At 36.7% G+C, this 26328-nt stretch overlaps 1 protein-coding gene across 4 annotated transcripts in view; it reads left to right on the forward strand.

Moving 5' to 3' along the window:
* The window catches only part of ARHGAP24 (Rho GTPase activating protein 24), a 749428-nt gene that overhangs the window by 693642 nt on the left and 29458 nt on the right, over positions 1 to 26328 (forward strand). For all 4 annotated transcript variants that reach the window (XM_032400717.1, XM_032400716.1, XM_032400719.1 and 1 more), the window contains one exon: positions 3697 to 3904. In XM_032400717.1, coding sequence (XP_032256608.1) covers positions 3697 to 3904 — 208 coding nt within the window. The remainder of the gene's footprint in view (positions 1 to 3696; positions 3905 to 26328) is intronic.

Genomic DNA, 26328 nt, shown 5'->3' on the forward strand with positions numbered 1-26328 from the left:
GGACATTAATTCACATCTACCGTTATAAGACAGAGATGGTTGAGACATTCTATTTCCAATGCCACAAATTGGGAAGGATATGTTTATTATAATCACTTACTAATTCTTTGCGAGACCAGACTTACAGCAGAAAACTATTAATTTTCCACAGGAATCTCTAAGCATGTGTATCTATCATCTATATGCTTTAACTCTCTTACATATTATATTGCTAAATAAGCATAGCTCTTTACATAAAGGAAATCATTTCCTTGGGCAGGATGCATAAGGTGTTCAGTTTTCTCCTTCTCTATTTTTTTTTCCTGATCTTCCTCCAAATTTGCATTTTCTCAGCAGAAATTACTCCTGCTAGTGTGATGACAGAAATTTAGGTCAGAAAGCTAGTAAGCAGCAGGTTTCTTCCTCAGTAACTCATTTTTCAGCCAGTGTGCACACTACACAGTATTATGTAATAGATACAGAGTGGCTCTGGAATCCAATAGCCCTGAACAAATCCTGGCTCCATCATTTACTAGCTATGTGACATTCAGCGAGTCACTTAACCTTTCTGTGCTTCAGTCTCCTCCTTGGTAAAATAGTGGTGACCACCTCATAAAATGCTGTGAGTTTTAAATGAAAGAAATGCAGATAAACCACGTGTACCCATGCCTGACATACGTAAGTACATCTTCGCTATTATCACTTTTTAGAGCACAAAAAAGATACTCTATTTTATTCATTTTTAGAATTTACTAATATTTTGAATTACTAGAAAATGAGGACATATGATCATTGTGATTAAATAAAGAGGAAGAGGACTGGTATTTGGGAATGAGCAAAGGTTTTAAGGCTGAATAAATCTGGATATGGACTTCCATTCCAATACTTGGGGTTGTGTAATTAACCTTGAGCTATTCGCTTAATCTCTCTGAGCCCCAGTTTCCTCATGTATAAGATAGTTACCTTATATATTTATTACGAAAATAAGAGAATATATGTCAAGGACTTAGTATGTAATAGGTCCTTAATAAATGGAAAGATGTAAGGGCTTTTGCCTTTTCGTTTCTTGCTATACTTCTTAAGTGAATTCTTACCACAACACAAAGCTGTATGTACAAAAAAGAAGGAAGGAAGGAAGGAAGGAAGGAAGGAAGGAAAGAAGGAAGGAAGGAAGGAAAAGAGGAAGAAAGAGGAGAAACCAGAGTAGCCATAAAACAAAACTTACTGCTTCTTTTATCATGTCCCTAAGTTGTTGGGAAAAAAGAAATCCTGAGAATTTTAAGAAAAGAATGTTTGTTTTTTATTACTGTATAAAACAAAGTCTTGGAAGTTTGGTTCTCATTTGTAGCACACAGAGATGTTGAGTTGCAACATCTTTAGTAGGTTTTCTGCTGGATTTAGAGAGAAACTTTAGATAATATATTTATCAATCTAAAACAATAAATGTAAAACCACAGATACATAAGATGTATTCCCAGATGTCAATATTGTTATTTAAAAAAAATAAACTATTAGTGGAGCGCCTGGGTGGCTCAGTCATTAAGCGTCTGCCTGCGGCTCAGGTCATGATCCCAGGGTCCTGGGATCGAGCCCCGCATCGGGCTCCCTGCTCAGCGGGAGGCCTGCTTCTCCCTCTCCCACTCCCCCTGCTTGTGTTCCCTCTCTCGCTGTGTCTCTCTCTGTCAAATAAATAAATAAAATCTTTAAAAAATAAATAAATAAATAAACTATTAGTGCCTTTGAAAGGCTATTTTCTTAATTTTGACAGAATAGAATCCAAACATCTCAGGCAAATAAGCATCAAAGAACTCCACAGGGGGGAAAACAAAAAAGAACTCCACAGAAAAAGAGTCAGTATTCTCCATTCATAATCAATTTTCAAGCTTTGTTATTAAAACACTAAAATATCTTCAAAGTCATTATTACCACTGTGTGGGTTAGAGTTTGGTATTGCTGCAAGCAACAGAAAACCCAGCTAACAGTGGTTAAACATGCATTTTTCTCACATTAAAAAAAAATCATAAAGAAGGTGCTGCCGGTATTGGGTCAGTGGTTCAATGATTTCATCCCCATTGTCTCTGAACCTTTCAGGCTTTCCCTCATGATTACTATCTAATAGTCAAAAGATGACTCTTAGATCAACAGATAGCATGTCCAAGTTCATGGTAGAAAAAAAGGAATGATTGGCAATTCCAGCTGTCTTTCTCTTTCATCAACAACAAAAATCTTCCTAGAGACTCCAAAGACTTCTTAAAAAGTGGGAGAGGTATTTAATTTTCCAGTCCCTAAAATGGAAATGACAAGAGAAAATAGGGGTATGAATGTCTGTTGAGTTAGCAAACAATGTTTCACACCATTGAGAAACTGCTTATTCCAAAGTCTACAAATTTAGCTGAATAAACCTGTTACCTACATTAATTTTCCTGCCCTTAGAAGATGCCATTTTCTGATTTTGCTTTCTATGTATTTGAATATTAATATTAGTTCACTCAACATTTTTTCCTACAGCGAATATATGAACTCCCTTAATACTAGATTTGATATCAGGTGTTGAATAGTTTGGTTTGTTGTTGTCTTATTGTTTCTACCAGGGCTAAAAATTTTCTCTTTGTTAGCAGTCGTTTATTGCTTGGAATGTGATGGTTTTGCATTGCTGAATCCATACATAAATTATTTTACAGATAGGGAGGTAAAATATTTGTTTTTATTGTTCAATTCTTAACCTAATGTTTTTGAAATAATTCCCCAAGTATTCTGGAGTCTCACATAATTTCAACATGCAAGACTAATTTTTCTTTCCCTTTTATGAAACCATTAGACCATTAAAACTATTTAGTGATATTCATCCCATCTGGGAACATTGGAGTGACATTTGCTTTGGCTTTCCCCACCTTTTTTCCTCATAGGTTGATCATTTTTGCCAAGCTACGACCTGATATTAATATATTTTAGAGGCTTTCTTTCTTTCTTTCGAGAGAAGAAGCCAATACAATGGCTACTCTTTATTGGAAAGAAGGAAGTTTACAGCACATTTTGAGTAAGTTAGTGTAAAGACTCAGTGGGCCCACTGGTGGGGCACCAGCTGGTAACAATCTCCACAGTTAGGGTATTGCTGGGTCTTGCCTTTGTGCAGCTGGAACCAGATGAGATGAGAGCAACTATTGTCCTCTTCATAGATACAACCCACTCTTTGCTTGTTAGTGAGAGATGGGACAAAATTAGAGTCCTTCTTTGTGCCTAAAGCTGCCTTTGGGGCTAGCTATTGTAAGGGTCCAGTCCCTTCCAAGCAGCCATCATGGCCTCCATTTCCAGCCCAGTCATCTGGTCATCATCAGTAGGAACACCACCTCCAGATGCAATGGAGTGCACAGCAGTGACTCCATTGGGACTGCAGGCCCTCAGAGCCCACACAAAATAACTAAACTTTCATTTATTGCAGTGTTTCTTATATCAAAGTGGCTATCTCCAACTTTGTATGTCTATTTGGTGTGAGGGCTAAATATGGAATTTAGGGGAGAAGGGCAGCGTAAGGCAAAGCCTTTTCCTTTGAAGAATTGTGTATCATGGATTTGATTCTGGAAAACTGTGAGGTACTGATTGTTAAATGCTTGTCAGCCTTTCAATCTTTGTTTTTCCTTTATATTGAGGATTTTAAAAAAATAACCAAGTGGGGTGATATAAGTTCCTCAAATTCATTGTGAGCCTTTGTTCCTCCAGGCATTTTTGGACAGAAACTGGAAGACACTGTCCGTTACGAGAAGAGATATGGGAACCGTCTGGCTCCAATGCTGGTCGAGCAGTGTGTGGACTTTATCCGACAAAGGGGGCTGAAAGAAGAGGGTCTCTTCCGGCTGCCGGGCCAGGCTAACCTCGTCAAGGAGCTCCAGGATGCCTTTGACTGTGGAGAGAAGCCATCATTTGACAGGTAGATTTCAAGATTTCATTAATCATCCTGCACTGAGAAATCCAAACTGAACAGAAAGAATGTAGTGAGCTGAGACAATAGAACCTTAATTGATGTTATAATGGTTTTAGAATATGAATTATATAGCCACACAAGGGTGGATTATTTTTATTAATTTACAGAGTCAAAATTTTGACTTTTTGTCCCTCTTGAAACATGATTATTTCTTCTTCTCCTTTGGTCCTAAATTAACACTGTGTTAAACTTTTGCATCAGAAAAGTGAACGTTTAAAATAGGAGTCCTCTCCTGTTCAGTGGTTTTTTTTAATTCTTTCAGCTAAGAGATATTAAAAGTATTAATAAGCAGAGATTGGGATATAGGCAATGTAATTAAAATAACTTTTTAATAATAATAATAAAAGCATTATATTTTTCAATATATAGCTTCACCTTAATCTAGAGTAGATTTATAAGGGAACAAGAAGTATAGAATGATGAAATTCAGGGACTAATGGAAGCTCCAGGAAAGAGCATATAAAGCATCCATAATTCCACTAATTAAGAGTTAAATACGGCAATATTTTGTAAACTACCTTCTTCTCTTCACTTTTTTAATTAGTAGAAAATAATATTTTTATCCCAATATTATCAATTTAGCATAGTGTAGCAGATATTTTTCATATTAATATTTGAAATATCCCCAATATTACAATATATTTTAACTGAATACTTGATGGCTGGCAACCTCCGTAAGCATAATTTTCCTATCTACTATTTCACTCTACAAGTATATTGTTCGTAACCATTTCAACAATTGGGACATGCTGTCATCACTTTTGTCACTACTATAAATAATGTTGTAGAGGATATCCATTTACATAAATATTTTCTATTTTTGGATTATCTCCTCAGGAGAAAGTCTCAGTATTGGACGTTGTGGATAATAATAGTCTTATTCTTGAAAATTGAAATTTGCATACTAAGTATTATTTCTCTTTGAAAGCATAGAATTAGCACATGGATAGACACAGATCTACGGAACAGATAGACAAGAAGACACTTGAATACATGCTATAAGACAAAGGACGCATCTTTGGGAATATGGACTTTTACTAATAATCCAAGAAATGCACATTAAATCATTTAATGAATGCCCTTCCTCTAGTCACATTAACAAAATCTTGAACAATGGTAATACTCAGTGCTGGCAAGGTAGGCACCCTGATGGTAAGAGTGCAAATTATTATAGTCTTTCTAAAGAAATTTGGTAATATATTTCAAGACTGTTTTAGCAGGAAATTCTTGTCCTAGAAAAAAATCAGATATGTGGAAAAAAACTTAAGTGCAAAGTGGCTTATTACAATTTTTGTAATAGTAAAAAATGAACACCAATCTATTATCTCCAGCGATAGAGTATGGTTAATTAAATAATAGTGCATTAATATAATAAAATATTATGCAATTATTAAAATTTTGGAAAAATGCTAAAGCTATCCAATAATAAGTGGAAATAACAAATGGAAAAATAAGACAGGATAAATTAATTGATTAAAATCCTACCTGTTTACAGAAAATATTACAGACAGTTTATAGACATTCATAATTTATCTCTGAAAGATAAAAATTAAATGTGGAGACAAAGAAATGAATTCAAAACCAGAGTTGGAGAACAAATTTCAAAAACACAGATATCCTTTTGGCAGGGGAGCCCCATGTCTTATTTTATACTTTAAAAAAGAAAACCTAAACAGTAGTTGCAAATTCAGGCCTATTCACAAGACATACACAATAGTTTATCTAGAAGAAATGTAATTTTTTTATTATTTTTAATTCTTTCAATTTCCAAAATTGAAAGAAATTTGTCCAGTGGGATCCTTATAATAAAATATCATATAATGGGATAAACAAAATCTTCTACAATGAACTTCATGTGACATTGATAAGTTTCAGTGGCTTTTTCTTATATCATATATGGCCTACTATATATGCAGATGACATTATAGAAAAGTATATTTATTAAAAATTATTTTTCTATAGGCATTTATGATTTGGCTCTTATAACAAGATTCTCGCTAATATGAAAGAATGGAGGGATATTTATAAGTTTTAAGATCCTATAAGAAAAGATATGCCTTGTAAGCAGTTATCTCCAAATCATGTTCTTAATACTGAGCTGATAATGAAATAGTGTGCAATCTTTATATAAAATATGATCTCACTTATAAAAGAAATTATTTTTTGTGTGAAATACATAAATGCATAAACAGACTGAAGAAAATGTAACAAAAGATAAGCATTGATTTTGTGGGATAGTGAGTGATGTTTTCCTTCTGTTTTTTAATATTGTGATTCCAATAAGCATCCATTACTTTTATAATCAGAAATTTCATCTGAAAGATCTTTTAATTACCTGGTGATTTCATGCTACATAAAAATCTCCTTTCTTTTAATTTCGAAAGAGTGATTACAGAAGCTACCTGTCAACTAGAAAACCTATAGAAAAGAGTTGGGGAGAGTATTTGAATGTTAGCACAATATGGTAAGGCCACTAGCATCCCGCGAGGAAAAGGAGAGTGTTCTTCATTTGCTCGGTCACTCAGTGTTTCAGGTCTGTAACAAACCACGCCAGAACTTTGTGACTTCAGTAATAACAACCGGTTATTGCTCATGGTTCTGCCCTTTGGGCAGGAGCTGGCCAGGATGTGCTCCTTTCTCCTGCACATGATGTTGATTCACGAGATCCGTTAGGTCTGAAGGATCCAGGATGGTTTTACTCAGATGTCCAGCGCCTTATCCGAGATGGCTAACATGGCTGGACGCTGCTTGGGCCTTTCTTTCTCTCTCTCCCCTCCTTCCCTACCCTTCCTCCCTCATGCCCTCCCCCACAACCTGTCCCTCCTCCTCTCCCCACCTCCTCCTTCCCTCCCTCCATCTCTCTCTCTCTGTCTCTCCCTCTATAAATCTCACATCTAATAGAGCTGCTCGGCATATGGCCTTTATCTCTAGCAGATTAGTCAGACTTAGTGACATGATACCTCAGGGTTCCAAGAAAATGAAAAGGGCAGTTTGCAAGCCTCACAAGGGCTGGGTCCGGAGGACAGTGTGATTTCTGGTGCAGTCTGTTGGTCAAAGCAAGTCACAAGACAGGCCCGCCTACATTTGAAGAGAAGGGAAGTAAACGGCGCCACTTGATGGAGAGAGGGGCAAGCACTTGAAGAGAAGGAAGATTTGTGGGACGCTATTTTTAGAGAAAATCACCACAGCTTTAAAGTCTTGAAATCAAGGGGAGTAAATCCCCTTCGTTCTTTCTCAAGATTGTTTTGCCTATTCTAGGTCATTTACATCCCCATAAAAAAAAAAAAAAGGAAAGAAATTTAGCACATGCTTGTCAATTTGTACAAAAAATGTCTGTGAGGATTTTGATTGAAATTTCATTGACTCCAGAAATCAACTGGGAGAAAATTGATATCTTAGAAATATTAAAGCTTCTTTTTTTTAAATTTTATTTATTTTTAATAGAAATATGAAAGCTTCTAATCCATGAACATGGCCCATCTCTCCATTTCATTAGAACTTTTTGCATTTCAGCAACATTTTGTATTTTTCAATGTTCAGATCTTTCTCCATTTTGTTAAATTTATCCTTAAGTATTTACTATTTATAGATGCTCCTGTAAATAGTATTGTTTTTAATATTTAATTTTCTAATTGCTCACTGCTGGATTATCCAAATACAATTGATTTATAGAGAGAGAGAGATCTTTGGTTCTATGGACTTGGCAAGTTCATTTATTAGTGCTAGTGGGACTTTGTAGATCCCTTAGGATTTTCTAGGTATATAATCTTGTTGACTGTACATAGCGAGAGTTTTATTTCTTCCTTTTCAATATGTAGGCCTTGTATTTCTTTTTCTTGCCTGTTTGTACTTGCTAAGAACTTGTCTACCATAGTAGTGAGTGAACATACTTCTCTTGTATGTAGAGGGAGGTTCTCAGTCTTTCACTGCCACGTGTGATGATAGCTATAGGTTTTCCGTAGATGACCTTTATGGGGTTAAAAAATGTCCTTTTATTTCTAGTTTGCCGACATTCTTAATAATGAATGAGAATTAAATTTTATAAAATCCATTTCTTTCTGCATTTATTGCAGAAATGATCTGATTCTTCCCTTTTGTGATGTGAATGTCCTGAATTACATTAATCTATTTTCAAATATTAAACCAAATTTATGTTGCTAGGGTAAGCCACATTTGCTTGTGATGCATTACTCTTTTTATATATTGCTGTATCTGACTTGCAAATAATTTGTTAAGGACTTTGGGACCTATATTCATCAAGGGTATTGACCTGTAGATTTCTTATAGTATCTTCAACTAGTTTTGTTATCAGAGAAATTCTGGCCCCCCTATTAGCTGGCAAGTGTCCCCTCTACCTCTATTTTCTCAAAGAGTAGGTGTATTTTGTATTATTTCCTCTATAAATCTTTGGTAAAATTTACCAGTGATGTCATCTAGTCCTGAAGTTATCTTCATGGGGAAGTTTTTAGAGATGGCTTTTCTAATTCTTCTTGTGTCAGTTTTGGTAATTTGTCTCTTTCATGACATTTTCCCGTTCCATATAACTTTTCAAATTTATTATCACGAAGTTGTTTATAATATTCCTTTTCTGTATTGTCTGTAGACTTTTTAGTGAAGTCCTCTCCTTTACTTCTGATATTAGTGATTTGTTACATCATTTTTCCTTAATCAGTCTATTTATGTATTATCAATTTCATTAAGCCTTAAAAAGAACCAGTTTTTAAGAGAGAACCATTGATTGTCTCTCTTTTAAAAATGTTTCTCTTATACTCTGTTAACTCTGATGGTGGTTCTTTCCCTGGTAGTTGTTCTGTGTTTAGAGTGTTACCCTCTGCTGGCTCATGTTGGTATTTACATGAAGACTCAAGAAGCCGTATATGTATATGTAGATTTCAAGAAGTCCTGTTGTGCAAAGCTCCCTACTGTTAGTAGTCTGCATCACAAATGCCAACTGATTCAACCTCTCCAAACTGGAATCTCTGTCTCCTTGGCCCGGTGAGACTGCTGTTCTCTCTTCAGGGTTCCCATCCCTGTCCCAGACTCTGGTACATGACAATGCACAAGGCTGGAGTAATCATAAGATTTACCTTATTTGATTCCATACTCTCACGGGTCACATTTTTGCACTATTGTCCAATATCTTAAAAAAAAAAGAACTTGTTTCATATAATTAGACTAGTTTTCTCATTTTTAATAGCAGATGGGATACCTGTTACTCTGTGAAGACGGTGAGTGGATTCTCATCCACAGTTCTAAACTCCTGCTGGACATGTGTTCTCAGGGCCCCTCCTCTGGGGGGTGGGAAGGTGGGAAATGTGCCTAGGTTACGGCTTGGTTCTCTAAACTTCTGCTCTCCTCTACTCTTTGATCTACTCTCTAGAACCCTGGTTTTGCTCCATGAGACTTCTCCCCCTGCCCCCAAGAAATGGCGCACTTTTTTAGTTGAGTAGTTTCTCAGCCTGCTTCCTGTCCATAGAAAGTTGGGGTCTCAAAGCCTCCTTTCATTTTGAACTAGTACCATCCCTTTTATTCCAAGTTGCCATAGTTCCTTTAAAAACCTTGGAAGTGTCAAATTATAATCCTTTTGCTGAAACAAAGTCACACCCATAAATCCCACTGTATCAGGTCCTGCCATTATGGGGTCCATGAGTCAGCGTTTATAGAACAATCTTAATATTCTTTCTAAATCCTTTTGTATTGCTGAGAGAATCTGTGAGGTGCTACCTTCAGTCTTTCAGAGGTTTTAATGAGGAATCCTAAGTCACACCATCATCTGGTCTTTACCTTCAGGTCATGTTTTATTGGCAGCACTCTGGATTTTATCTTTGCTCTGGGGCCATGTCTTATTTGAGAAGATTTCACCAGCTGGAGACACAATCCGAGGGCCACTATAGTTTCTCTAAATTTTTCTTCAGAGTTGAACAGTTCCTAATTAGCTTCATCAGGAACATTTTCTACATTCTGAGTTATGGCAGCCAATAGTCTTGCAAATCTTTCCACCACTGCTTAATAAGCTCTGCAAGCTCACCCTTCTCTAGCTTCTAGTAGCAATTTTCTCATTGCTTTTCCATTTCTGATAGTGTCCTCACAACTGTCCAGACACTGCCTGGACAAAGCCAGTGCCATACATTAGAGTTTTGTTGCGGCAGCACCCAATTTCTGCTTCCAGGGACTGTTTTAGGTATCTCTTGCTGCATCGCAAACCAGTCCAAAGTTTTTGGTTTAAAAACAACAGCAATCTTTTCAGATTCTGCACTTGGGCAGTGCTTGGCAAAGACATGATATCCGTTGCCATGATCTAATGTAGCTGCAGTATCCAAGAGAGCAACCTTCCAAGCCTGGTGCCGACACTGGGCCAGCTGACATGGCTGATGGTGGGCTGAGCCTCTCTCTTTCTCTCTGCAGTCTTGTGTCCTACAGGGCTTCTCTCTTTAACCAATTATTAGAACTTTTTACACAGTATCTCAGGACTGAAAGAAAATAAGACTGGAAGCTATAAGGCCTATGAAGGGTTTAGGCCCAGAACTGGCACAATGTCACATCCACTGAATACTATTGGTCCAAAGTAAATCGTAAGGCCAGTTCAGATCAAAAGAGATTAAAAATTGGTTCTACTTCTTGGTAGAAGGGGTGACATGAATGTATAGGGGTGAGGGAAATTGTTGGCAGTCACCTTTGGGGACAGTCCATCTCATTCATTCATTCAACAAATAATTTTGGAGTGTTTAGTATGTCTTAGACACTTGGACACCTGTTCTAAGTGAAAAAGACAAAGTCAGTTCTCTTCTGGAATTTGCATTACTAGTGGTGGGCAGATAAATAATAAACAGTCAATATGTAAATAATTTCAAAGAGTGATATGATGACATGCTAAAATGTTAGTGAGTGAAGTGGAAACACACATCTCCTCCCTGAGAATATAACTTTTAGGTTTAGCTTGAATGACAGGAAGAAGCTTGCCATATCTAAGATACGGTAGAGGCACATTGTAGGTGGAATATCAAGTACAAAGGCCTTGTGATGAGCATGGCTTGGCTTGTTTGAGGACCATAAAGAAGGACATTGTGGCTGGAACACAGTGAGTGATAAGTACAGTCTTGGGAGATAGATGATGAGTACAGTCTTGGGAGATAGGTGAGAAGTACAGTCTTGGGAGACAGGTGAAAGAGATGAATCCTATGTAGCCCAGTAGATTATGATAAGGACTTTCGTTTTCCTTCTAAGTGAAATGGAAATCCATTGAAATATTTTTAACAAGAAATGGAATAATTTTATTTACATGTTAAAAAAATCATCACTCTGTAAAGAAAAACTAATATTTTCTATTATTCTACCCACAGAATATTTCTGACACCAAATGTGCAGGTTTTCCACAGCAAGCAGTTCTCTAATTATTGGTGAACACCCACTGGGTGTCCTACAATTTTATTAAATTCTGATACTAATTTCCCAGAGTTAGTGCAGACTCCATAGATTAAGGGCTCAGTTCCAGAAAACTGTCCCCCCCCCCCCCCCCCCCCAGCCCCCTCCCAAGTCCCAGGTTGTCACATACTGCTGGCCAAACAGTTACAAATCGGAGATTGCTTGAGTTTCACAATTTGCTAGAAGAGCTCACACAACTCGGGAAAACAATTACCAGTTTATTATAAAAAGATACAACTCAGAAATAGCCAAATGGAACAGCTGCATAGGGCAGGTATAGGGAAGGGGGCAGAGCTTCCAGGGCCTCACCAGGCATACCTGCTCCCAGCAAGAGGATGTGTTCACTAGCCCAGAAGCTTTCGGAACCCCTTCGGTTAGGAATTTTTTATGGAGGCTTCATTGTGTAGCCATGATTGATTACATCTTTGGCCATTGGTGACTGAACTGAATCTCTAGTACCCTCTTCTCTCCCCGAAGATTGAGGGGTAAAGCTGAAAGTTCCAACACCCTCATCACACGGTTCCTTCCTCTGGCAACCACCCCCTCCCATCTTGGGGCTTTCCAAAAGTCACCTCATTAACATAAACATATAAACTCATAAACTCGGGTGTGGTTGAAAGGCGTTTGTTATGAATAAAGAAGTCTTTTCTTTTACATTCATCACTAGAACTACTTCAGGAACTGGGGATAAAAACCAAATACCGTAACAAAAGATGTGTCTATTTTATCATTGAGAGAATTACAAGGGTTTTAGGAACTCTGGCCAGGAGCCAGGAAAAAAAACCCCAAAAATATATTTCTTATTATATCACAATATCACATTCTGGCAATCTAAATATCCTTGTTTTGATAAATAAATTGTCAAGCTTGAGTCCCTCTGTCATAGGGAGACACATATGCAAATTACTGGATTCTGCTGATTAAAAAAAAAAAAAAAAAAGAGGACTTCCCGATCCATGAACAGGGAAATATAAAGAAAAGAGTCACATATTTGTGGCAAAATGTGATTGTCAACTACTCTGGTAGGGGAATAAATAATCCATAATTTCCCAAGAAAAGTAAGATTATTTTCAGAACATGTAGAGTATTCTGCCCCCTCTGCTTTTTCAGTTAATTGTCTGAGTTTGAAATTTCTCATGTCCAAGTCCTAGCTAGCTCAGGTTTCAGTTTTCGAGATGTGAAAACAAACTGCCTTGGAACTAGCATGTTCAAGTTAGTTTCACCAACGTTCACCATCAAAATGATTTCTAAAAGGGTGTAAGTTTAAAAATATAGACTGTGTATAATGTTTTCAATAGCTATTAGGATGTAAAGCAAAGGACAGAAATTTTTCATTGTGAAATATGAGAAAAAGTGAGAATGAATAAGTATATTCCCGTGTCTCCTCATAATGCTTCTATCTCACTAAAGAGTCAGCAAGATGTAGCTTTCATCTCCATATGTGTTAAAATGTACAAAGGAATTCTCACAAGAATTCTGCAAAAATAATCTCTAATTTTAATATTAAGGCCTAATGTTATTGAAACTCCAATATTAAGGCCTAAAATTTGATTTTTAAAGTGAACTTTCTTAATAACTTTAAAAAATTATGACAGTATAAGGTGTTATTAAAATTTAATTTAAATATTATTAAGATCATATTTTAATTATAACATTTTGTATACAGTTTAGAATATAGAAGACTATAAGAAGGGAAGATGGATATTTTGAAAGTAAATAACCCAGGGAGCTCTTGCTATATATAATGTATAAATAAGGAGATATGTAGGAACTTAAACGTACAGATATATCTAAATACAGATATGTATATATACAAAGTATTGGAATCACTCAGTTTTTACATCTTGCCTTTTCTTGTTAACATTATATCATGAACAACTTCCATGTCACTAAGTGGCTTTCACAAACATGATTTCAAGGGCTATGTAGTAAGTCATCATATGAGTGCATTGCTTTGTCTAATTCTGCATCTGTTGTTTTCAATGTTTTGCACACATCAGTCCTATGCTAACAACCATCTATATTCATAAATTGGCCTGTGCTTTTGAAGTTATGGATCCATTCGGAAGATGATATTTCATATTTGAATGAGAAGAAGTATGTTGTCTTATGGAGAAAAAAAAGATTGAAAAAAAGGAACCTGGAACATACATTATTTAAATTTAAAGAGGTTGCAGGCACATGGACCAGCTTTTATTAAACTATTCACTTTCTGTTCTTCTTTAATTATCTCATGCTATTTTCCCAGTTCTGAGGTTCAAATTTAAGACTTTTATGTACGCATGACTTTTTGTTCCTACAGTTAGATGACATATTCCCACAGACTCCTTGACCAAAGTGAATTTTGTGAGAAAAAACATTTTCATTGACCTGAAAAAATTTGTATTTTATCAGTTGATGTCAACTGTAAAAAACAGCAGATATCATAGTTCCTAACCATTCTTTTCTTTATTATTTCTGTTCAGAAATGAAAACAAATTAAAATATAACATTTTATATTGAATTTCCCCACTTTGAGGGGATAAAAATGAAATACAGAATGTGTAAAATCAGATTAGAAGCGGAATGTTCTTTCATTTCCAAAGCTCTCCAGGTGGCATCAGCTGTTAAAGAGGATACATTTTGGAATTGCTGGGAAGATAGGGTCAAGAATGACCATGTGGACATCACCATCAAAACATTAATTGTTCAGCAACAAAAAAAAACTATGCACTTATAACACACGTCCTTAAAAGAGCAAGGCTGTAGAAGTCAATGATTTTACACACTCTGTCCAAAAATCCCATAAGGTAGCTGCTGTCCCCATTACCCCAGACACATTCCCACATAATCTGTTCATTTTGCCCTTGACCCTCTTTCTTTTCTTCTACCATCTTGTTTATTTTTTATTTGTTTTGGTGACTGAATTAGGATCACTAAACAAACTGCAATTCTACAGAGATAAAAATTTTTTAAAAGTCTAAAACTTAGAAGGCAGAAAAGCCAGACACATAGTTTAATTCTTATCTTCTGAGTAGCACTATAGCTTTGAGTACTACTGACCTGAGTTATAAAAAGTGGACTTGAAAGGGGGGAGCACTACAGCCAATAGAGATTCTCAAACATTAGTTTGCTTAAGAATGACCCAGACAGGTGTCTCTAGATTCAGAAGCTCACACCCAACTGTCTCTCATTGCGTTTTTAAAAGGTTGGAGGATGTATTGGAATCTGAATTTCAAACAAATCCCCAAGTAATTCTTACATGCATGGTTCTCAAATCATAACTTGGAAAAATACTAGCCAGACTATCGGATACAGGAGTGTGGGGTAAGAAGAAATGCTCATTTGAAGTGATAGTTTTCTCATATATGAAATGAGAGAAAAAAAAATCAACCTCATGGCATTAGTGGAAGCCACATGTTAGTTCTGACTCAGCTGGGCTGGTCTTAAGCTACTGTGAAAGATAATTTATTTTCCGGGGTATACAGTTAATGTGTAAAATGTATTCTTTCCTACCTGCTGAAATGGACCTGAAATTTTAGAACAATCTAAAAAGAACTTCCCGGCACCTTTATGCTTTGATCCACGTGAAAAATCAAACACTGGGGAGTTCAGTAGCAAACTATACAGTTATAGAGCCTTTGTATCATACGGTGAATAAAGGATCTACGCATAGGATTTGATGGAGGAAAGTGAAGAAAGCAAATGGTAGCTTAAGGGCATGTGGATAGGTGAAGAGTTGAAAAAGCAAAGAACTGACTCCCAGGAGTTTGCCTAAGGCAAGCCCTGAATGTGTAGGTGGTAAACTGGTTACCTGTTATCGGCACCCTGAGTGATTCTCTGAAGCCAGGAGAGGAGCCAGCCACCCCCCACCCCCATGACCTGAACAGCTGTTTAACTGTGGTGACTTCTAACATTCCTATTTTTTGATGCAGTTCTTAAATATTATGGTGGCGTGGCCAGATTTGATAAGCATCGCCCTAGAGTACACCCCAAACTTCTGTCATTCTTACAGTACCATCACGATTTTAGCCATCTCCACAGAACACCTAGACTAACTTTAGTATTTCCCTTTAAATTTATTCACTGTTTTATCAATTTTGTTGTAAAAGGAATTTGATATCATTATTGTTAGTTGAAGACCAGCACACTCACCATAAATTGCAAGGGCACTATAGCATAAATGCAGTGACAACAGGACATGTTATTAGATGCCAACTGAATACAGCTGCTTTCCGAATGCTGGCCCTAAGGCCTTCTGTGTACTTGATGAAAATGGAGATTGGCAAGTAATGGTACCATTCCAACATTTCTCTCATTTCCAACGGGTCCTTCCTACTTGATATAATCAGAAGAGGTGAAAGATAATCAGAAAAGGACGAACGTTCCTATTGTGTGATTTGATGTCCCTTAGTGTTCTGTTTGTGTGGCATCGTACTTGGAACAGCCCACACTTCCGATCACCCTTCAGCAACACTGACAGGCCCACTTCCCTGAACACGCGGCTTCTAACCTAATTTGAACAATGAGTGTAACTCCCTAGGGTTCCGTGGTGAAACCCCTTTGTAAACATACCAGGGTCTGAAAAATTAATGAGCTTGAAAGGGAAATATTTTGTATGTGGAAAATATTCCCATGAATGGATATTTACTAAACATTTTATGTAGTGCAGGTTGTCAGCTAGAAATCTGTCATTTTTCACTGTGCTTACTCTCTTGGTGATAATATCTAAAAGCCTGTACACTGGAAGGCGAGGACAGGAGTTTCACTTTCCTTTCAGTTTATCTTTGTTTTTTCTTCTTCTTTTTTTTTTAAATTTTTATTTAAATTCAAGTTAGTTAACGCATCGTGTATGATTAGTTTCAGGGGTAAAATTTAGTGATCCATCACTTACATAGAACACCTAGTGCTCATCACAACAAGTCCCCTCCTTAATGCCCATCCCCCACCCACCTCCCCTCCACCAACCCTCAGTTTGTTCCCTGTAGTTAAGAGTCTCTTATGGTTTACTTCCCTCTCTGTTTTTATCTTATTTTATTTTTCCTTCCCTTCCCCTATGTTCATCTGTTTTGTTTCTTAAATTCCACATAGGAGTGAAATCATATGGTATTTGTCTTTCTCTGACTGACTTATTTAATTTAGCATAATACCCTCTAGTTCCATCCACGTCGTTGCAAATGGCAAGATTTCATTCTTTTTGATGGCTGAGTAACATTCCATTATATATGTGTGTGTGTGTGTGTGTGTGTGTGTATCTCACATCTTTTTTTATTTTTGTTTTTTAATTTTATTTATTTATTTGAGAGAGAGAGAGCATGAGCAGGGGCATGGAGGGGCAGAGAGAGAGAGGGAAAAGCAGACTCACCACAGAGCAGGGAGCCCAACGCAGGGCTCCATCCCAGGACTCTGAGACCATGACCTGAGCCAAAGGCAGACACTAACCCGACTGAGTCACCCAGGTGCTCCTATACCACATCTTCTGTATCCATTCATCTGTTGGTGGACATCTTGGCTCATTCCATATTTTGGCTATTGTGGACATTGCTGCTATAAGCGTTGGGGTGTATGTGCCACTTCAAATCACTATTTTTGTATCCTTTGGATAAATACCCAGTAGTGCAGTTGCTGGGTCATAGGGCAGCTCTATTTCCAACTTTTTGAGGAACCCCCATACTGTTTTCCAGAGTGGCTGCACCAGCTTGCATCCACCAACAGTGTAGGAGGGTTCCCCTTTCTCCGCATCCCCACCAACATATGTCGTTTCCTGGTTAGCCATTCTGACCAGTGTGAGGTCAATTTATCTTTGAATAAATTTGGAGCTCACTTCCCCTGAAACCTGACTGAGTTATGAATAAAAATAGTCAATTAACAAGAAGTTTCACAGTATGTGGCATATCATTTGGTGTTTGTATACTTTTTTGCCAGGAAGCAGTGTAGGAGTAAGAGTTCAGGCAGGCCCACCATTTACTACCTAAGTTAACACTTCACTTCTCAAAACCCCTAGTTTCCTCATGTGTAAAACGAAAACCATAATGCTTAACCCACAGGGTTGTTGTATTAATGCACTTAAGAATAAAACAAAATGCATGTTAACTATGCTGGAATTAAAATTTAAAACTTAATTAAAAAAACTAACGGGGGCACCTGGGTGGCTCAGTCGTTAAGCGTCTGCCTTCGGCTCAGGTCATGATCCCAGGGTCCTGGAATCGAGCCCCACATCGGGCTCCCTGCTCAGCGGGAAGCCTGCTTCTCCCTCTCCCACTCCCCCTGCTTGTGTTCCCTCCCTCACTGTGTCTCTCTCTGTCAAATAAATGAATAAAATCTTTAAAAACAAAGAAACAAAAAAAAAAAACTAACGAACGAACTAACTACATAAATAAATAAACCAAAATGAACAAAATCACCAGAAGAAATGATATAATGGAGTAAGACACTTAGCACATTTACTGCCATTGTTGTAGGTATCATGATGTTGATGATAATGATGATTCTAACATTTTATATGATAAGGAAAAGTAATATGCTTGAACCTATGTTTGAACCTAAGCTCTTCAGTGTTTTATTCTAGGATATCTTCATTTCTGTTTTAAAATCTCCATGGAAATTCCTACTGAAAGAAATAAGATACCTGCAAGGTTTTACATTCTGAAAGTGGGTGCTTGTGTGTATCTTAGAAATCAGATTGTAAATATTCTTGCATGTGCTTGGTGAAAGTACATTCCTTAAAGGCATGCGTTTTCTGAAATAAACTTATTGAGTCATATTTTACATATCATGTGATTCACTCATTGCAAAGGTGGAATTCAATGATTTGTGACAAATTTACCAAGTTATACAACCATTACTACATGTTGGTTTAGAACATTTTCATCACCCAAATGACAGCCCTTACGCCATTTACTGTTATTTCCAGCAGCCCTCATCCCCAGACAACCACTAATCTGCTTTCTGTCTCTATAGATTTTCCCTTTTCTGGACATGGAATTATTCAATATATGGTCTCTTGCATCCAGCTTCTTTCACTTAGCATAATGCTCTTGAGGTGTGTCCATGTTATAGCATATTATCAGTAGTTTGTTGCTTTTCACTGATGAATAGAATTTCATACTGTGGATATACTACATTTTGTTTATCCATCTATCTATTGATAGATATTTCCATTGTTTCCATTTTTTGGCTTTTATAAATAATGTTGCTGTGAACACGCATGCACAGTTTTTTGTGTGGACATATATTTTCACTTCTCCTGGGTATATACCTAGAAGTAGAATTGTCATATTTATGTTTAAGACTTGGGGAACTGCAAAACTGTTTTCCAAAGTGGCTGCACCATTTCATATTTCTACCAGCAATGGATGAGTGGGCCAATTTTTTAATCTTTTTTTTTTTTAAGATTTTTTATTTATTTATTTATTTGACAGAGAAAGAGACAGCGAGAGAGGGAACACAAGCACGGGGAATGGGAGAGGGGGAAGGAGGCCTCCCGCTGAGTAGGGAGCATTCTAACCATTCTAGTGAGTGTGAAATGGTACCATTATTTTAATTTGCATTTTCCTAACGGCTACTGATGTGTATCTTTTTATGTGCTTATCAACCACTTAGATGTGCCCTTTAGAAATCATATGATTTTTAAATGTCTGATTTCTCTGATTATTTTGATAATTTATTATAAGGAAATGGTTCAATTGCTGAAGAATCAATAATAATGTTCTGGGAGTATCTATTTAGGATTGCGATAACCAACTGTGATACCATGGAGGCATGCATCTTCATACCCATGAGGAAATCACTGTGGATATTCATTTAAAACTCTGTATTCATAAAATAGAACTCTACACTTACATAGAATATGAGCTTAAAGAAAGTGGGGGAATTTTATGAATCTTGATCACCGTTTTTTATCCCTAGCACCCAGAAAAATGTCTGACACAGTGTAGGCTCCCAATAAACCTTTGTTGAATAAAAGGATATAAGGAGTATATTTTGAATATATTCAAAATCGAATGAAAGGATGCTAGTATTTCTGATATCTCAATAAGTAGATAATTCATGTGCTTATTTTCAAAGCCTTCAATTTAGGAAGCCTGAAAATTGTCATGTTTCAAAACAACTTCTAAAATTCTGTCAGGATATCATTTTTGTCAGCTGAAGCAAAATGCCTGTCTGTGTCAATATAGAATCATAATCTTATGAATGGGTGTATAATTTCCTCAGAGCGACAGTTCTAAATTAAGTCCAGTGCCTCTGTTTGTTTTGTACTCCAGAAATGCTCTCGTGAATATGGGTGCAGCCTACTCCAGAAGTGAACTAGATTTTGATTTATAACAAAATAGTAACAATGAAGCAACAAAACAAAAACAAAACTCCTTACTACTTCTCAATAAAATTGTCTCTCTTTTTCTGCTTACATTGACTTCTCTTAAAAATGGTCTAAGTAGAAAACAGCACTAATATAATAAATTTCTGTATATGTGGGAGCGAAGTATCCTTTCTTATCCTTTCAAGAAGCATGACAGATTTTAATATGAGACACCCAATAAGTATACAGCTGGATTTTTTAAAGCTTTTTGTCCTTTCTCTCAATATATATATCCACAAAAATAAACTGGGGTGGTGTCATTTAGTCTATACGTTGAGAAAGCTTTTGTGTTATAACAAGAGACTGTTGAAGTGTTTGGAGAAGGAATGAGTTTTGCATGGACTTGGATGGTTTGGGTGTTGATTTGTAGACTCACCTGGATGTATCAGCAAATCCTTTTAAGTTCCTTCTAACACTATTAGTTAGAGATTCAGCGATGTAAAACCAGGCATCTATTTACTTTTCTCCTCTATAAGACACAAAAGTTTTTTCTACCTTGCTGACTTTACTGGAAAAAAATAAGGTTTCTGGAAAACAATGTTTTATCTTTTATTGTTTTTCCCAGAATCAGATAAAGTTTTCCAAACGTGTGGCAGTTATGGAAGGAAATGGGCAATATGCAATGAAATCAGTGTTAGGGACACATTAATAAGGAAAAAATAGATATATATATAAAGGAAACTTTGATTGCTATTTAGTTTTTGTTAGCTAGAAAATTACTGTGATATTTGGCTCTTTTTATTTTTAAAAATATTTTATTTTATTTTTTATTTTAAAATAGAAAGATTAAAGTATGTATGTAGGTTTTAAATGCTATTAAAAACATTTAAAAATAATTTTTTTTTTTTTTAGCATAAATATACCCCCTCAGCACCAGAACCTCAACAATGCTTCTCAGGGGAATCCTTGGTTGCATAATCTGAAATCTCCAGGAAAAAAATAAATTGTTGAATGTATTATGATGATCACATTTTTTTTGTTTCTCCTGAAATTCCATCTGCAGAGTTTACTAAAGGGAAAAATATGTAAGCAAACAATATAAAATTGAGAAGTAACTAAATGCAGCTGTAACTTTTTATTGTAGCTAAGTCAAGTTCATTAACTGTTTGCAAAATTTTGAGGACCATATGAAACTGAAATTGCAACCCATAGCACTTCAAGTCCTTGGTGCAATTGAAGCAAGAAAGGGCTATGTGATAAAGTCTCATGTATATACATTTACTAATGTAAAGACATGGAAACTGGTAGAGCCGTGTAAACTATCTATGAAAGAAGCCTTCAGGGTCTGTATGTCAGGAGTCAAATGTTAGGAAAAATAGCATATCCCATTTAAGCAAGAACTGAAAGCTCACCACTTACAAAATCTAAGTAGATAATTGCATAATCACAGTATACTTAGATGATATAGAGTATTTCGTCCAGTTATTTTATATATGAGCCATTCCTAGAGGAAATGTGAGGTGAGCAAGAGATATCTAACCCCACCTCCCTCAAACCATAGTCACATAATCCATTGAGTAGTAAGTGCTATTTGCTTAATATAATCTTAAGTTTCCTATAATGGATTTTCTTATATCCCTTACTGTGAATAGTCTTTTTATACCCACCTAAAAATAAGTCATCTAGGTCAACAATAATCTTCTAGTTTTTTTAATCATTCTTACATTTTTTGGCATTTATTTTACACTTTGTGTGTTTAGGAAATTATGTTCCATAGAATAGCGAGGGAAAGTGCTAACGGGTAGATGTTACTTCGGCATAACTCCCAACCTAGATTAAGAATGCTCATAATTGGGGCACCTAGGTGGCTCAGTTAGGCGTCTGCCTTTGGCTCAGATCATGATCCTGGAGTCCCGGGATCGAGCCTTACGTCGGGCTTCCTGCTGGGCAGAGAGTCAGCTTCTCCCTCTGCCCCTCACCCCGCTCATGCTCTTTCTCTCTCATTCTCTCTCTCTCAAATAAATAAATAAAATCTTAAAAAAAAAAAAAAAAGAATGCTCATGTTTAATAAAAACCCGAGCAAACTCTCTGCTTCATCTATGGGCAACTATAGATACTCTGTGGAACTCAAAGCCTTGAACTTTCTCCTAAAACAATTATAAATAAATGCAATGAAGATCTGCTGGCACTAATTAGCAAGAACAAAGTCCAACATGTACAGTCGATCAAGAAGTGTCTTAGTGTTCTTCAGACCTGACTAGATACATTTTATTTTAATTCTACAAAAAATGAAATATATATTTATGCGTATGCAGTATGTGTGTGCATGTGTGTATACGTGGTGTGTATATGTAGGATGTAGAGATACCCACACACCTAAAATAGAATCTCTGTGGTTTGTAAACAGGCTATCACTAATCCCTAATCTCTTTATCATTGGTGACTTTCAAATAATTCCTTAGGTCAATCCTTTTTCTAAGCAATTATATGCATCATTGATATGAGTAGGATCTCAGTTTAGTAAGAAAATCTTTGTGGCTTCATTGACTTCAGCTTTAATTTCTATAGGAAAAATTTTTTTATGACTTGACTCTTAAGAGTTTGGACAATATTAATGTCATTTATAGTATAAGACTGTATCATATACATTTGAATATTGCTTCTAAGGTAAATAATTTGCATGTAACATTGATTCTTAGGTCCCAAATCACCAGAGTTGGAGGGACATACTAACTCATTTTAATAGCCATGTTGATTAATTTACTAACCAACAACACTTATGTTATTTTTAAATTATTCATTTTTATGGAGATATAATTGACATACACCATTGTATAAGTTTAAGGTATACAATGTGGTGGTCTGATACATTTACGTATTGCAAAATGATTACCACCATCATGTTAACTAACACTCCATCAGGTCACATAATTATAATTTCTTTTTTGTGCCAAGAACTTTAAGATCTAGGCTCTTAGCACTTGGAGTTTTATAAAATAGCATTGTTAACTATATTCAGCATGCTGTGCATTGGACCTCCAGAACTTATCTACTTAAGGTTTTAGTTTTTTGTTGTTGTTGGAAGTGAATGCATATGTATGTACAAGATAGCCTGTTAAAATAGTTGTACTGATATAATACTACTTTAAGGAAACTTTTGTGAATATTCTACATCAAGCCTTATAAATGCCTCAATCCCACTAGCCTTTCCTCTCCAGTGAAAGCATCTTGGTACTATAATGGAAAAAGTCAGATTTTATTTTTATTCTTTAATATAAGAATTTAATTTACTTAGACATATTAGCTATTTATAAAGTGAATCAGTGCTCTGTAGCTCAAACTAAATAAATGATGACAACTCTAATGACTATAAAGTAAATACATACGTTTCTTTGTGATGTATATTTATCTATATATGTTTATACATTTGCCCTTTGCATTCAAACATAGTATTCAAAAGCTATACAGCAAGGCATTTTACTTGTCATTTATATTTATTTGTTACTAATGATTACCACCTATATGTGTATGTTCAGGGGACTGGGCACAGGAAGACAGGCTTGCAACAGAAAAACCAGCCAGCGTTATGTTACATTATTGGAGATGAGTGATATGAACTTGAACTTGAGCAGTGTCACTGAGCTTGCTGAAGAGGAAATTGATTCATAAGGTACATCAGAATATATAGGATCCAGTCATGAGTGTTTTTTAAAACTTTCCAGGGGATTCTAATGTGCAGCTCAGTCTGAGAATCACTAACCACTGTTAGATTTAGGGTCTCAGGAAAAGCAAAATCTAGGCTGACTTCTAGTTTTCTTGTTTATTTGTGTGAATGATGCCATCCATGGTTGAGAAAATGGCTAAGATGGTTGCAAGGTTTCTTGCAAGGTTTTTTGTTGTTGTTATCCAGCTTTGTTTACATGGAGCTCAAAGTATGTATGGAACATCTACGAATTCCATGGAAAGGTCTGGTGTGAAGAGGTGTACTTTGCAGTTATTATAGAAAAGTGATAGTTGAGCTCACAGAGTGTGCATAGATTCCAGAGGCCAGCAGAGGAAGAAAAACTGGGGAGCTGGCTGGTAAGGAATGATGGCCAAGTAGGAGGAGGAGAGTGAGGTGGCAAATAACAACAACAACAACAACAACAATAATGAAATGAGAGACATCTATGGGAAGTATTCATCAAAAATAACAAATGGACAAATATCCGTGATTTTTTTTTTCAGTTTGGGGATGTAGCTACTTTCTATTTGAGGGTTCTATTATTTGGACTCACCAAACCCATATTGCTCTAAAGAATCTCTTCCTACGACTATACAACAGAGTGTTTTATCTGTTAGTTTGTGTATAAGATACAGATGCATGCATGTGCTGATGTGTGTGGTATGCTTGTTGTATATAAAACTATCAAATATTCTTTTTATGTGTTTAGCTAGCATTGTAAGGGAAGAGTCTTTATGCCCACATACATCTATACATGTAAGTAATTCTAGAAGTAGGAAAGGAAGGGTCAACGTGACAATTTTATTTAAGCGTAACAGCGTCTCTCGACCAACGTTTCTCCCGCCTGTCTTCTATCAGGGAACACTGGACAGACGAGTGCATAACTAGTAGCCTCCCATGGGTGATACAGTGGCCAGATTTAAATTTGTGAACTCGTGACCATTCTACATCGGAATTGCCTCCTGTCCTTGGAAGTTTTCTACCTCAAATACGTGTTCCATATTGATGTTTCTCAACCATGGCAGCACATGAGAATCATTTGAGGAGCTTTTTAAAAGTCTCACTGCCCCTACCAGTTCTATCAGAATATATAGGACCCAATCACCGGTATTTTGAAAAACTTTCTGTATGACTCTAGTGTGCATCTAAGGTTGATCACTTTTTTCTCTATCACATTGATCTATCTGACAATATTTCCATAAATCCACATTATCTGAAAGTGCATTTCTAACTTTCTGCTAACCTTTCATTACCTAGTACCTTACCAGTACTATTAATGGTTTTATAGGTAAGCTCGCGAGATGTGGATTTGGGAGTTATATTAGCCACCTCAGGCTGCCATGACAAAATGCCACAGACTGGGTGACTTAACCAACAGAAATTTATTTTCTCACGGCTCTGGAGGCTGGAAGTCTGAGATCAAGGTGCCAACTCAGTCAGGTTGTGATAAGGGCTCTCGTTTTGGCTTGTAGACAGCTTCTTCTCCCCCTGGGCTCACGTGGCCTTTTCTCCTTGCATGTGTAAGGGAGCAAGGGCTTGGGGAACAAGCTCTCTGGTGTGTTTTCTTATAAGGGCATCAGTCTCATCAAACAAGGGTCCTATCCTCATGACCTCTTCTAACCCCAATTATCTCCCAAAGGCTCCATCTCCAAATACCATCACACCAGAGGTTAGGGCTTCAACAAATGAATGAGGGAGGACGCACAACTCAGTCCATAGCGGAGATCATCGTGCAGCTCTCTGTCATTACTTTTAAACTGGAAGGCTTGTTTGGCACGAGCACTGATTCAGTGTAGTCCAGACAGGTAAAAGTGTCTTGTTGTTGTTGTATATAATTCAGTGGTGACACATAACAACAATGAGCCATGACAGAACCAGATTCAAGTTGCCCTGCTGAAATGTGTAGCGGTTTTGACAGATACGTAAAAAAAATAAATAAGTTTAAACAGAACCAGGCTTTTTTTTTTTTTTTTTTTTTAAGATTTTATTTATTCATTTGAGACACAGAGATAGAAAAAGCATGAGCAGGGAGAGAGGCAGAGGCAGAGGGAGAAGCAGGTTCCTCGCTGAGCCAGGAGCCCGATGTGGGGCTCGATCCCAGGACCCTGGGATCATGACCTGAGCTGAAGGCAGATGCTTAACCATCTGAGCCACCCAGGCACCCCAAGAACCAGGCTTTTCTTGTAAACATTTAGTTTCGTTTGGAACTGCTTACTACCTTCAGATATGTTCTTCTATGCCTTCGTGAATCTGGTGGAAAGAACATGTTGTTTAAGACAATTTGACAGCAGTCTTCATCATAATCGTGTGGCTGAATGGCTTCAGTCTCCTATATGTTCTCCCTGGAGTTTGATGGACCTGACATTATTTTTTTTTTTAAAGATTTTATTTATTTATTTGACAGAGAGAGAGATAGCGACAGCAGGAACACAAGCAGGGGGAGCGGGAGAGGGAGAAGCAGGCTCCCCACGGAGCAGGGAGCCCGATGTGGGGCTCGATCCCAGGACCCTGGGATCATGACCTGAGCCGAAGGCAGACGCTTAACGACTGAGCCACTCAGGCACCCCCTGACATTATTTTTTAATTCCAAGCGAATTTTGGGTCTTCTCATTGTTGTGTGTGTTGCAAATAAGTTCACATTATCTTTAATAATTTCCAATGTGGGTGCGTTGGAAATTCATTCTATTCAGTGAAATCAAAAGATTATATTGTGCTCTGTGCATAGCATCCAGGGTGAAAAATTCCCATTTCTAATTTTGAGGCTTAAAAGTTTCAAGGTTTTGCCTGTGTAGTATTATACTTGTAATTACTGTGGCATTTGAACTGATCCATAGATGAGAGTCTATTTATCAGGGAAGGAAGGGGAGGGAATAGTGGATGAACAAGGAAGGATTGTTGTCAGACTTTTTTATCCCTGTTCAGATTAGTGAGAGGCCTATATGGTAC

This window comes from Phoca vitulina, unplaced genomic scaffold (genome assembly GCF_004348235.1).
Source record: "Phoca vitulina isolate PV1807 unplaced genomic scaffold, GSC_HSeal_1.0 scaffold3, whole genome shotgun sequence".
Taxonomy (NCBI): domain Eukaryota; kingdom Metazoa; phylum Chordata; class Mammalia; order Carnivora; family Phocidae; genus Phoca; species Phoca vitulina.